Genomic DNA, 14,146 nt, shown 5'->3' on the forward strand with positions numbered 1-14,146 from the left:
GGAACTAGGTAAACCACACTCGCAAAGCAGCCTTTGCGCTGCAGGTAAGGATTCTCTCTTAACACTGGAGGAATTTTTAAGATCAAGCACATTATCCAAAGCATAAGCACAACTATTAGTTTTCCTCATGATTTCATGTTTATTTGTCCAATACACTACTACGAGATTTAAAAACTGTCTTTTTTTTTTTTCCCCTCCTCTCTCCAAAGAGCCATTAACACACTGGAAAGCAGGGAAGTGCTATAAACAACCATCTACTAAAGTAAACTAGACTTCTCAAATAATTCAAGTCCTCCATTAGAGTTTACAGTTTACTTTTGTTTGACCCCAAAGTTAATGGAGTCAACCGGAGACTTTCCAATGGTTTTGCTGGGCTTTGGCTCCACACCCTTATGAGCTCAGATGCTGTGGAGAGGAGGCAGCGAATTCCTACCAACCGCCTTGTCTTAGAAATGAGACCATTTTGCTGGATTTCCAGAAAACACCAATTTTGAGAGAACTGATTTTAGCAGACCTGTTTTCAACCGATTACCTTCACAGGGCCTTGAAATAGTGTACCATAGGGAGCTTGGAAAAATCTCTCAGAGCTACCGTAACCTTTACCGAGCAGACACCAGGCTCGCCAAAGCTACTGCGGAAATGTGCGCTTCCACTCGGCTGCTGTGGGAGATTTACTGCGTTCACCTTTCCTATAAAACTTACACAATCACCTCATCGGGTCACATCAATCAGAGGGAACAGAGAAGCAAACATTTTTGCCAACGTCTGCTTCAGAGGTGTGGAAGCTGTTCTTTGGGGCAAAGCTGGCAGGAATCCAGGGTAAGGCACCAGCATGGTTTTAATGAGGGTCCATGATAAATATCACAGAAAGCAAGACAGAAACGACAGTAAAGCAAGTAGTTTAGTCAACAGGGGAACTAATGAGGTCTGCTCTCCTACGGAGTTTTGTCTCCTGGTTGATTCTGCAGCACGTAACAAGGTAAAACTGGTAAATGATGCTTTTTCTGCGGTTGAGGAATTTGCAATTGCTCATTTCTCCTGCCTTCTCTGCAGGCTGATAGGAGGTGGGTTCACACTGTGGCCTTTCTCTCAGGTGGGACACTGATGGGGTCGCTCCCTTCCACCTAGCTGACAAGAAACATGTGGGAACTTAGCATCTTGGGCCCTCTGTTAGATTTATCTGAAATGCTGCCTCAACCAAGAGGCTTGAAAGCTAAGAGCCACACATATGCAATGGCTTCAAAAGCCTTTTCTCATGAAACTAGGTTTAAAACCACAAGTTGTAAGCAAGGGCCAATAATATCATGCTTCATGTTGTTAAGTGATTGACCAAGGTTTGCTGTAATTTGTTTCTTGCACTGGAGTAGCATGCGGTTCAGGAATGATTTAACTGCTATCCTTTGGAGAAAAACATGATTGTAAAGAGCACACGATGAGCCTAAAACCACAAACTATCCGGGATCTCTGTTAAGGAGAGTGCGTCTAAACGAGTACCTAAGTTTAGTCTCCTATGTCTGCACAGACCTCTTCTGCAAGTGAGCGGCATTTCAAAAATGCTATGCATCCAGCAGTTTCCACTGACTTAAAACATCCCTACCACAGCTATGTTAACATCCACCCCACTGCACTGCGAGTGAACTTGGCTGGTGTGCGAGCACGGACGGGGAGCCCAGAGCACCACACATCACAAGCCTAAGACCTTCCACGCTCATGACATGCATCAGCGGGACGCTCGTCCTCAGAGAGGCAAAGTGGTACTCAGGCTGTGCTTGTATCTGCATCTCGATGCCATTCCAGTAACGGCTGCTTGACTCACAGGCATTCTGGGCACTGGCAATGACTTTCCGAAGTCAGCTGAATCCCAGTCCCGCTTTTATTCAGTGCAAAAATAGGTATTTTTCAAGGAAATGGTGAGTAACTTTAAGAACAGCATTACTTAGTATTCCTAACATCTGCTAACTGCAATGATTATAAAAAGGGTAAAAGAGCACTTACTTTCCCAGTGGATTTGACTCCTTTCCAAATGCAGAAGAAACATATCACCCAGACGAGGAGAAGACACAGTGCTAGATCCCACTTGATAATACCAATATCTTCAATTCCCGATGACAAGCTCAGTACATTCCGCCTGCGTATTTGAAAGGAAACAAAACAAGAGAGAGATGTAGGAGCTCAGTTGATGCAGGGTCTGGTTGAGGTATCTCAGCGCATAGGATGGTGTGTGGGGCAGCAGATGCATGGGAAGACCCCTGCCCTTTGACCGCTGCTTGCTAAGTCAGCATGGCTTATATGAGCAAAGCTGAGCTTTGCAGCCCTACTTCTTCTCTAGGTTTGTGGGACGCTTTTGTTCAATATATTGCACAGCATTTCATTTTAAGCTCTTTTTAGCAGGCTGTGACCACCTCAGGATGAGATAAGAAAGTATGCTCAAAGCACGGCAGCTTTCACATTTGTTCCCTTGAAGATGCGAGACCAGCTCACCCTGGCATTGCCCCAAACCCCGGCTTTGAAGCCACGTGGCCGCATTGCACACGGTGTCTCCATCACGGACACGTGCAACTGGCCTGCATCCGCGTGCCTCTCTTCCTTTTCAGTTCATTAGCAAGACTGCCGCAAGGCGGAAAGGCAAAAAGCAACGCAAGAAACCATCGTGCCACGCGGCTTTGCAGGGCGAAGGCTGGAGCCATTACCCGTCCTCCCCCCACAGCCCCCGCACGGAAACGCTGCCCGGCCGCGCCACCATCCAGGGTCTTGTTTAGCTAACTCCAGCTATTTGGTAAACTTCATTCTGTCACTTAGGTTAATAAATAAAAAGAGATTCCTATCGTAAGCTGGGTCTTAAGGGAGCAACATCTGACCATCCAAATACTCTGTTCCTGAGGGGAAAAATTCATTAAGGCTCCTCTCTTCTGGTAATTGCCATAGGTAATTGTTAAATACTGATTTAAAACTATTTTTTTTTACTTTCGTGCAACATACGCTGTCCTTGCACATTGGACAGACCTTCTCATACCTGATACTTACTTCATTTGTCAAATATGTGTGAAAGAACAAACTGTTTCTTACCGTTCACTTAGCTAAAACTCCTCTGCAAATGGACCTACTAAACTCTGAAGAGTTTCTGCAAGGTTTTTTTTTAAGTGAAGGAGAATTTTGACCTCAATCACAACAGAAATGCCTTGCCCCGAGACTAGAGAAATGACCTTGCTACGTAACAAACCGTTAATTAAATTTTATTTTCAGACAACTATAAAAATCAGCCACTTTCCTTCACCTAAGTCGGGGAGAGCCGAGACCACAGCAGTCCGGGGTGCCGTACCAGGGTCAGGCCCACAAGTGTGGCGTGCGCAGCGTTGCGTGCAGATCCAGTACAAGACAAACCACTGTGGTTTGTTTTTCCCCTGAATTAATTAAATTTTTTTTTTTCCCCCCCTACTACCGAGGAAATAATAGCGAATGAAGTCACCGACGGAAAATTTGCAATTAGTTTTTGGAAAAAAAACCTGGATTGACCAGTTTAATAGGAGTCAAACCCTCATCCATCTGTTTTTGTGTCTCTGTTTGCCAAATTCACTCGGATTACCTGTGTGAATGTGTTCTCACACCAAATGCTTTATTCTCTCTGAACGTGTGTGCATTTTGTTATGGAAAAGGACTACTGGCACCAGACAGGGTAAGTCTGCCCTAATCAGCACAGCTATTCAGCACTTACGAGAAACCCCTCGATAATGAATATTTGGCATAAAGTTGCAGTCCTGGTTCACCTGAGCCTAAAGAAACCGGGGAAAAACTTGCTGTGCGAATACAAAAGAAGAAAATACATTTATAAGACAACAAACTTCAGCTGCAACCTTCTGTGGCTTTTTTAAAAATAAATGGCAGTCTTCCGATCTAAGGGGCAGTTCATATTAAAAAGGCAACCTATAGAGCTAGCTCTCAGGAAGCCATGAATAATTAACTGTAAATGCGTTTTGGAGTAGGGAGCTCTATTAAGGCATTCAGCTAAGGCTTCTTTGCTTTTTATTAGGGAACTAAAAGCAAATGGTTATCTCACCTACAGTTTGCCCCAGCAACCCTCTCAAGCTTTTTTGGAGGGCAACCCAGTGGGTTCCTGAGAGCCAGGTATGGTACTTTTCTATGGTGAGGCAGCAAGTACAGTAAGTGATGTGCTGGCTTTCTCTGTCCTGGGTTATCACGTCTCGCAAAGACTGACTACCTCAAGGAATCCACTCACAATTACCAGGGGAGCCTCAGCATTAAGATTGTTTCATGAAATCTAACCCAAGATATTCTTGCAGCAGAAGCACTCAAGCTGGATTTGCGACACCCTGAAAATTCAACTTCAGGAAGGGGCACGAGCCGGGCTATGCTGATAGCTCTGCAATTTTGCTACACAACCCACTGCTGCTTAGATTCAGCCAAGCCCACTCAACTAACTTCATGCCATTTATGCATGAAGTTGTTACTAATTCTAATTTACAGTCTTGATGCTGCCATTAACTATCACTCATACATAATCAATGGGACAACAGGCTGGGGACAAGTTTGTTGTAAACACGAGTGCTTGAACCTTGTTCATACACTAGTATGTTCTAGCGATGTGCAATATGGAACTGTAATAGGAGCTGTAACTGGCTCTAGAACATAAACAGAAATAAAATCAGGAGAGTTATGCAATGCTTGAAGGATATTCCAGCTCGTTAATCAACTGAATGCAGACAGGACCTTTTGTACCAGGAAAGGCGAAGCACCCTTTCATGTTGGATGGACAAGAATAACTTAACACTGAAACAGTTGTTCCAGAAGACTATTAGAAGGAGAATAGGAAACAATTTTTAAAACGCTCAAGTTTGCCCCCAAAGGCAGAGACAGCTCGCCTAGATTTTGTTTAGTTTTTGTGTTGCTCCCTTCGGGATTACATACCATTAGCATGTGATCATCTTTCTTGCGATTTGGATGAATAAAGCCTGCTGATTACCAAATATTTATAAACACTTGGCTAGCACCAGACAATCAGAGGTTTTGTTCAACCATAATTACCCCATAACACTTATCCCTTATGTATTAATAAGTGTGTAAGCCTTTAAAGTTTTGGACTTTAAAATAAAATCTTCAGAAATAAGACCTGAAGCATGTGATATCAAGAGGTAAGCCTCCTGATACAAAGCCAGATTTGCTTAACCCCCTTTTATTGCTGCTCAAGCAAGCATGTGATTTGCACAGAACATTAATTCAAATGAACTGAAATGTCAGGCTGCTATACGTCCAGCCAGGCTGAGAAGGACACGTGTTATTCAACGCAAAGAGGTTAATGCATCAATGTGGTCAATTACATCTGGGCAGCATTAGTTTTACAGAGCAATACTGATGAGGACACTGCATAAATGTCCCACAATAAAAATGGCATTGGGTTTCAGAAACCAAATACTCACAAACCCCTGAATTAAATCAGAATTAATTGTGCCACAAAGCAGATGGATGTCTTCAGTTAAAGACTATTTATTGACCTGTCCTTTCGATGTGGGTAGCTGGCTGCCTGGCAGCTGGCATTGTCTATGATGGCAAAGTACTTGAAAGTTCTTGAAATTATTTTTCATTTCAGAACTATAAAGAATAGTAGCATGGCTGGGGAAAAACTGGGGATATTAAACACTTGCACCATGTAAAAGCTACGTTACTTTAGTTACAACAGTGTTGCGTGATCTCTGTCCTTACTTTAAGAACAAATAGTTGTTTATGCAGAGAGAACAGCTATTTTTAATGTTTCTGTAAGTGCCATGAGTCCCGAAGGCAGCTTGGTCTGTTAAGGGCAGTTTCGCTCACGATGAAACAGTGAGCTATGGACAGTATGTCTCCATTAGTAGGATTACGGAGCCAAACTCCTCCCGAGCGTGACTCCAGGCAAGAGTTCAGTTTATGATGTTTAAAACTGTTATTTGAGGACAAAAGTTAAAGTGGCTGCAAAGTGCAAGGAGAATCGCCTCCACGAGCGCTAATCGCTGAGCAACCTTTGCTCCGGCTCTGCTACAGAAACGGTGCGGGGGAGATGGAGGGAAGGGGAAAGTGCTGTGAGGATCAAGGATTTGTCCTCCAGCCTCATGCACCTCCAGCCTGACTACATCTGTTAGGCTGTGTCTACCTACAGGACGATTTGGTTCAGCTTGCAGGGGAGTTTTGAGGCGAGAAACTTGGTTTCTTTTAGAGGAAACTTCACTAAAAGCTCCACCCCTAACGTGCTCCCATGGGGACGCTGTTCCCCCAACCTACGGATGGGCTGCCCTGCCATAAGGCCCTTCACCACGTACCTGCTGTGTCATTACCCACAGAAAGCTCTGGTGTCCCCTGAGGTCTTGGAGACCCTACTCTTCCTTTTACAACCCGTTTTCCAAATCCCATCCCTGTTTCCTTTTGCTATGGTAGCTTCAGTCTCCTGAAGTGGACATGCCACCTGGGGCCCCAGGGAGACAACCTGGCCCATAAATCTGTGCATTACAGGAGCAGAAGCTTCTGGAGCAGCAGGACAACCCTGTGGACACGTCAGGAAGCTGCTAAGGTCATGGCTGCCTCCAGGTACAAGAGGACCTGTGAGCAAAATTACTGCACAAAATTGGAGATGAACACAGTGCTTTTGAAGTCCTGGGAGAGTAACTCTACTTCAGGGGCAGCACTGTGGACCCACACTTCTTAGGAAGGCCTTGAGGAAACCTTTGAACATCCTACCAAGCCAGCCACTCATTTGGATTCAAGGCCCTCAGTCCCAAAGTCATTGTGGGAGAGTCCAAAGGAGTGAGAGCTGTTTATTCTTCTGCTGCAACTTGCCTCTAAGTTCCCCTAAAATATCCAAAGGTACATTTAACAAACCTTTTCCAACTCCCTCCATATTTACAAGGGAGGAAGTCACCTGGGAAAGTATCTGATGCTCAACGTGGAAACGCAGTGCTCATGGCATGGTGAGAACAACTGCCCTTACAGCCTGCACCCTGTCTCTCACACCGGTCACCGGTGCCTCTTGACAAACTGCTCATCCAAGATCCAATCTGCCCTTTGTATTTTGGCTCTTGTGTTACAAATTTTAGCACAGTTCATAACAGTATTTTTTTCTAAACCTAACGCATGCCAAATATCTTTGGCATGAACATCATTCCTGCTGGGGCTATTGGCTGACACTTCTTTTTAAAAATAGAGAAGTAGGTACAAGTTGATCAGGGACCAAACTGGACTTTAAACATGCTGAAAAAGCCAAGCTCGGTCAGAAATTAATTCTACTCTTAATTGACCATCTGAGCAAGCCAAGAAAAAAAACAACTTCTTCCTAAGCTATTTGTAGATCCTTTGGATATAAGTTTCCCTACAGGTGTCTTCCTCTGCTGCTATGTTTTGACGCCTATATAAACACACAGAGCTTTGAGGTCATGCCCGTTCAGAAATCAGGTTATGCAATATAATTTAAAACTTGAAAAATAAGAGAGAAATGGGAATAAGTAGCTTAGGCCTGAAGAAATCCAGGCATCTGGCAAAACAGAGTCTCCTCAGAGACTGCAGAGAAAAAGTGGTGTAACAAAGATGACCTGAGAAACCTACAGTACAGGACAACGTTCACTGCCTCTGTTGGTTTTATTGGTGAGGTCAATGCCTTGCTTCGTTGTCAGAGTGATAAGAGATGTGTTATAGCTTCACAAAGTGTACTGCAAATGCTAACAGCTGGGGAAGAGGGAAAGGCAACCACAACGGGGCTGATTTGTCGCTGTTTTCCTTGTAAATCCCTGCTATCAGGGCATCTGAAGTGACTTGTTTCTGTTCTCATGCTGCGCTTAAGAGAATCGCAACCAAGAAGGAAACAAGTTTCCTTCCAAATCAGAAATTACACTGGGCTCCCTGTATGCTCTAGGATGAACGCAGTTATACATCGAATGCCTTCCTCCACTGCTGCCAGACTGGCCAGTCTGCCTCAGGATGGGCGAGAACCAGTAGCAAACACCACTCAAACAACTGACATGAGAGCAATTTTCTTTTCCCATCTAACATTCCCCATAGGGCTTCCATAAAATCTCTGGCGTGCCACCGAAGCACCCCAAAGGCACCATGAAGAGGGGGTACTTACTCCCAAAACTCTGTGACAGGAGAGGTGAAGTTAGTGGCATTCAGTGATATCCAGAGTGTTTTGTTCTTCCTGAGAGTGTCTTCCACGCAGGTCGGCGTGTTCCACTTCTGGTGGCAGTGCGCCCAGGGCAGGACGCTCTGGAACGACTGGAACAGGTAGTAGAGTCCCCAGGCCAGGATCACGATGTAGTACACGTTCAGAAGGGACACAATCACTATGGAAGCATAACCAATTCCTGGCAAGAGGGGGAGAGAAAAGAAATACGAGCAGAAGTGACAGCCGCTTCTTGCTAGGGTGCCTTGTGATCTCGTGGAGCTGGTGCTATTCCCGCTGTGTTGTGGACTTATATCCTGCTCTACCACACCGCTTTTGGAAGCTCAACTCAACTCAACCACACATAAGCACAGCCCTGCCACCTCCTCGGACGAGCATGGGCCCTCAGGGTTGAGTTTCTGGTTTGCTGACCACATCGGAGGGGAGGTCTGCAGGACGTCTACCCAATTTAACACTAACCCGGCTATTTCAAGTTTTATTAAAAGGAAATCAAGGCATCACACTTTACTTATTTGGGAGCTACACCATCTCACATCTTAGGTACCTGCTTGGGCAACATCATTCTCACCACTCCGTCCCCCAAGCCAGCTTCCTTGGAGGCAGCTCGGCTGGGCAGCCCCTGCACCACTCATACTTATTGACTGGCTTGGCTCAGCCTATGTGCAAAAAAAAAAGACAGTTCTTGAATGAGTTAAAAAGGAAAATTCCAAAGCTATCAATGTGAAAGCTGCTGCTTCTGCCCCAGTTTCACTTGTGCAAAGGAAGAATGATATTTGTAGCTGTTACGGTTAATTAGATCAATGTTTAACTCTGCTATCAATATTTGATGATAAAAAATGTTCCCTATTTGTTTTTATAAGCAGGTCATGGGCAGATAAGGGCGAGTCCTACACAACTTCGGGAGGTGGCGGAATGCTGTTCCGGCGGAGGCTTTAACTAAATACAACTGTTCTCCTGAGCCTGGTATCTCTCTCCTAGCTCGGCAGTTTAGCTCCACCAGCAGATGCATACTACGTCTTAAGTCAGAAGCAGTCACTGGTTTTTTTAATACAAAATAAAAGGACTCTGAAAAGTCTTCTTTACTGAAAATCTCTTAGCTCCGAAAAGCTTACAAAGTTTGCCATTTAGGAATAACAGGGGAAAAAGAGATTTCCTTTAAAAGCTTAGAGCAGTCTCTTACAAGAGGATGGAAAGCCTATGAGGTTCCCTTTAACATCACTCTGATGGCTACCCCAGCACGTGGGATACCTGCCTCATATTTTATAGTTTCAAACCTTATTGCAACAAAAGTCTTTACCACCAGAGATTATTTTTATGCCAGGTGAAAACAACCAGAGCAAGTGCCATTTATTCTGTACAGCTGTATTTCATTCAGGATATACAGCTAGTCACATTATTAGAGCTACAATTTCTCTTTATGGATGCCTAGGAGATTGTTATTTAAACAAGGAACATTCCTTCCTCCTCCTCAAAAAAAAAAGGTTTCATAAAAGCGGAAGGAGGAGGAAGAAAATGGAGCTAAAGCAGCACAATTACATCAACTTCAGCAGCGTTCTGAGCATTAGGTGGGAGGGTGAGCCATGGAGAAAGCCCTCACTTCTGCCTGGGGTGACCTAAGGGGAGAGATGCCTGGAACAGCGGCGGTGGCAGAGCTGGAGACACGTCATCATGGAGTGCCCACTCTTTCCAAATGGGATTTGAGGAGTGTCATTATTCCAAAGGATTCTGCCTGTGCTGTCTGGCTGTAATGAGTAATCTATACCTAAGACAGGCATCCTCAGTAATTTTTCTAACCTGTCCTTCATTGTTCATTCTAGTTAACTTCCATAGCGGCATTCGTATAGTTCCTGTGAGCAGTGAGTGATTCTTCATTCGCTGGCAAAGGCCCTTGAGTAACACCAGACCAACATGCCTGTTTGCCAGGACCTGCTCGGTTATGTCCAAAGTCCCACTCCTGAATCCTGCCACAAAATGCTGTCCAGGTAACAGAGGGATGCTGTATCAGTAACAGATACATCAGAATGCTGTATCAGTAACAGAGGGATGACGCCAATGATAAGCTTTCATATGGCAGAGGGAGTTTGATTTCCAGACCAGAATAGTATTTTGAAGGTGCTTTCACTAAGGCCATGTAAAAGGCTCCAGCCTTCCAAAACAACACTTTCTCCGATACCTGTGAATAAAATGTGCAATTGCCTTTTTAAGGCACAATACGCAACTTCTTTCTTGCTTATCGGCAGTTCTGCCAGTTAACCAGACGATAGCATCAAAATCAATACCTTACTTTATCCTTCAGACCCTCTGACTTCTACCTTTCCAGGAACCAATATCATACCCTCAATTACTACAGCAAATAGCTGAATTAATGGACATGAGGGGAACAGTGTTGGTGCATATGGTTTACAGAGGTGTCTTTAAGCAGTAAAGCACATCAAGATGTACTAACCAGTGAAAATAGGGCAGATCTTTTCCCAGCATGTAATTCCACCTTCAGAGGTATACTGTCCTAGCACCACCTCCAGGAAAAACACGGGAAGACCTCCCCCAAACAGGAAAATGAAATAAGGTATAAGAAATGCACCTGTTGAGAAAATATAATAGTACAAAACTGAGATGAGGTGAGTGACTTTACACAAGGTAGTCTAAAAAATGTTAACAGACATATATAAACAAAGCAACATTTTTGCTACTTTAATAGTAGTATAGAATAATCTTATTCTGGGGTATTTTTGCTCATATTCAAACTCTGTAAGTGGAATGGGTACATGAAGCTGGAAAGGGCATTTTCTTACCTTTTTAAAGTGAAAATCTGCAATAACAATGGGGTTAGGCACACAACAGATTCATGTGGCTCAGAATGCTCTTATTCTGAAATCCACTGGTCTGAAATCCTACTGGTCTATATTAATAGCATGTCTTTTGGATAAAACTCAGACTCAACTGTAGCAGAAGTAAAAGAGCAGAAAAGGTTCCATAGTATAAAATTTTAAATTGCTTTTGTTTTTCCCTAATTGTTTTAATGAAAACAAGTAATAAAACAATCTCTTCCGAAGACTGATGAAGACGGCAGAAAAGAGATGTGTGACGACTCTTTTTAAAAATTGGATGAAGGCACTGAAAAATAGCAAGCATGAGGCAGACGGATTGATTCATGAGAATGAAATAAAGAAATACTCACCTCCGCCATTTTTGTAGCAGAGATACGGAAACCGCCAGACATTGCCTAAACCAATAAATCCACCAGCCACGGACAGCAGAAAGTCAATCTTGCTCGCCCACTTCTCCCGCTGGGGCGGCTTTCCTTCTGCCTCATCCTCAGGCCGTGTCCCGGGGCTCTTGCCGGGGGAAGGTTTGAGGATGTCCTTGTGGAAATCTTTCAAGCACTGAAGCTTTTCCTTTGTTGCCATATTTCTGCTTTCTACATAGGAAAAAAAAAAAATACCCTGGGTTTATTAAACAGTCTTTACTGGTAGAGCTCTCTAACATGGCAATAAGTGTTTAACCAAACTCAGTTCCATAAAAACCAGTGCTGTTTATCAAGCTGAGATATGAAAATACATCTGCTGCCTTCACTGACCAGGAGAGACAAACCACCCCTGGACCCTGCGGTCACCTCTTTGCGGCCAATGCAGGGAGGGGACAGCAAAGGTTTGCCACCGCTGCCTACCTGCTGGCTGCAGACAAAAGGTGTGTAAAGCCTGCACGCTGCACCGGCATCGGCAAATGGTGTTACTGAGCAAGCGTCTCATGCTGTTTTCATGCCCGTAATAGGGTACAAATCACTGCATCTGATTCCTTCTCAAACATTTAAGTGAAATACAGCAGACTAGTAAATCTCACCTTTCCAGATAAAACCCATTCCTCTATTTCCCAATAACCTGAACCATCCTGTATCATTTATCGCCTGCAATTTCCTTTCCCTGAAGTATTATAAAGCTTTCAGAAAACTATACATTCATAAAAACTGGAACGGAAAGTCATTTGTTCTAATCAGCCTGCAGGAACTGAAGGAATCTTTTCAGTTTATTCCATTTTCATAACTGCATTGTTTTCCCTCGACATCAGTTAAGGGACAAAAATAAACCTTTATATTCAATTATTGTCTTATATGCACCTATGCAATTGAACAGTTTGCCAAGAATGATGGCTCCTTAGTTAACTAAAAAGTCAGTGGCATGAGTCACCTGATGCAAAACCCAAAGCATATTAAATCATAGCTGGTTTTATAATTTATATATAAATTTATGATGTTCAAAAATCATAGATTGTGTAAAAAGAGTAACAGAAAGAATTACTCTAACAAATGCTTTTTTGTCCAGGATTTCCTAATGAAAACAATTTCGGAATAACTTGTAGCTCTTATGTTAACTCAGATCCCAGGCATATGAGGCCAATTCGTTCCCCACATAAGTCAAATGACTTTAGCTGGATCTGACCAGTTATTTTTGCATAGTGTTTTGATACTGAAAAGCACGTGAAATTTTCACCAGAACCAGGCAAACCAGCAAGTTAATTCCAGACCACAACCATTCCCTGCTTGTACATGTCATTATGGGTGCACAGTCATAAAAAAATCATGCTACAGATTATCCCATTTGATAGCTGCAAGCCTCCCTCGTACCTGCTTGCTGGTTTTGATCTCTAACCTGATTTAGCTTGTGGCAGTGACCTGAAACCTGAGTTGACATTAGCTCTGCAGGAAGTTTTTAATCCGAACATGATTTTGAGATAGATATGCATCACTGTACCCGTAAATCTTTCCATCCACCTCGGAAAGTTTCAGAAGGCTAACATTTTTGCAAACCACAGCAGCTCGGTATTCTCCCCACTGACATATTGGTGGCCTTTGCAAAGCGGCAGTCGCCTACCAGGCCATGTGACAGCAGTTGCCTATCAGGCCATGATCTAAAAAGGGGCTTTAATCTTCACAATGCTAATGATTATGACTTTCTACTGATTTTTAAAAAAAGGCCACTGCTGACTGCATGGCGGCGATAAGAGCACCTGCAATACCTCCTGGTCAACAGCAGAGAGAGCTCACAGAAGGAGAAAGTTCATCACAGGGTGATGGATCATCACCAGCCACTGCAGGGGTATGAGGCCAGGACACATATTCCTCTAGAATATCTCCTATTGGTTTCTGTTAGAGAATTGGTATGAGATAAGGTTGAGTAGTAGCTGAATAAAAATGGTAGGGCCAGCTCTATAACAGCCTTTAGGCACCTAGTTGCTTCAGGGAATTAATTCACAATAGCTAACTCGTGTTCCTAGTATCATGCATGGAGATTAATGGAGGTGCCTCCAAGAGGGATCCACAGTAGCCTTAACCTCCCTGGGACATCCGCATCTGACTCCAAGCCCCAAACAGGTACCACCCTGCACCATCCCCTGGAGTCATCTCTTGGGGGAGAAAAAAAAAAACAAGTAGGTGCAACCGCTTTTCTTCAAAGAGGTACCTACACGGTGGCTGATGTCCTGCTCTCACTGCAACAGCAACCGGGCATGGAGACAGCCCAATTTCACTTTCTTTTGCTATTTGTGCTGCTGGAATCCCTATCTTTCATCTTGCAGGAAAATGTCATAACCATCAGGCAACAGGCTATTCTGGGCTGAGGAATGGAGGGCATTCGGACTGTCTCTCATGGAAGCTGTTCTTCACAGGGGTTACTGAAATCAACATCAACAGAGGATGAAAGTGTGCGAAAGAGAGAGTAACTCACACCTAGTGTTTAGGGTACGCTCTTGTTTTTCCGACAATTTTTCGGTGAACTGCTGGGACAGCCATAAACCTGTTTAACAGGGCACAGAGATATATACATTTAGAGATCCTTGCAGGATTAAGGTTTGAAATAGGAGCTTAACTGCTCCCCATGGGGACTGATACTCGAAATACCCCGAAACAGAACACTGGGCACGCAGGGAGCATTTCTGTAAAAAAAATGAGGGGACCTACAGACATCGGCCACCTCTGAAACAAACAACTCTTCCAGG

At 43.9% G+C, this 14,146-nt stretch overlaps 1 protein-coding gene across 7 annotated transcripts in view; it reads right to left on the reverse strand.

The window, feature by feature from the left end:
- The window catches only part of SLC6A6 (solute carrier family 6 member 6), a 118,990-nt gene that overhangs the window by 23,202 nt on the left and 81,642 nt on the right, over positions 1-14,146 (reverse strand). For 6 of the 7 annotated variants that reach the window (XM_072876160.1, XM_072876161.1, XM_072876159.1 and 3 more), the window contains 4 exons: positions 11,334-11,573; positions 10,602-10,736; positions 8,102-8,336; positions 1,996-2,128 (listed from right to left, as the gene is read on the reverse strand). In XM_072876160.1, coding sequence (XP_072732261.1) covers positions 1,996-2,128; positions 8,102-8,336; positions 10,602-10,736; positions 11,334-11,562 — 732 coding nt within the window. In that variant the 5' untranslated portion in view covers positions 11,563-11,573. Of the gene's footprint in view, positions 1-1,995; positions 2,129-8,101; positions 8,337-10,601; positions 10,737-11,333; positions 11,574-13,875; positions 13,911-14,146 lie in introns of those variants that run through there. The other variant, XM_072876162.1, reaches the window with a different exon arrangement.

Source organism: Ciconia boyciana, chromosome 11 (genome assembly GCF_034638445.1).
Source record: "Ciconia boyciana chromosome 11, ASM3463844v1, whole genome shotgun sequence".
Classification (NCBI taxonomy): Eukaryota; Metazoa; Chordata; class Aves; order Ciconiiformes; family Ciconiidae; genus Ciconia; species Ciconia boyciana.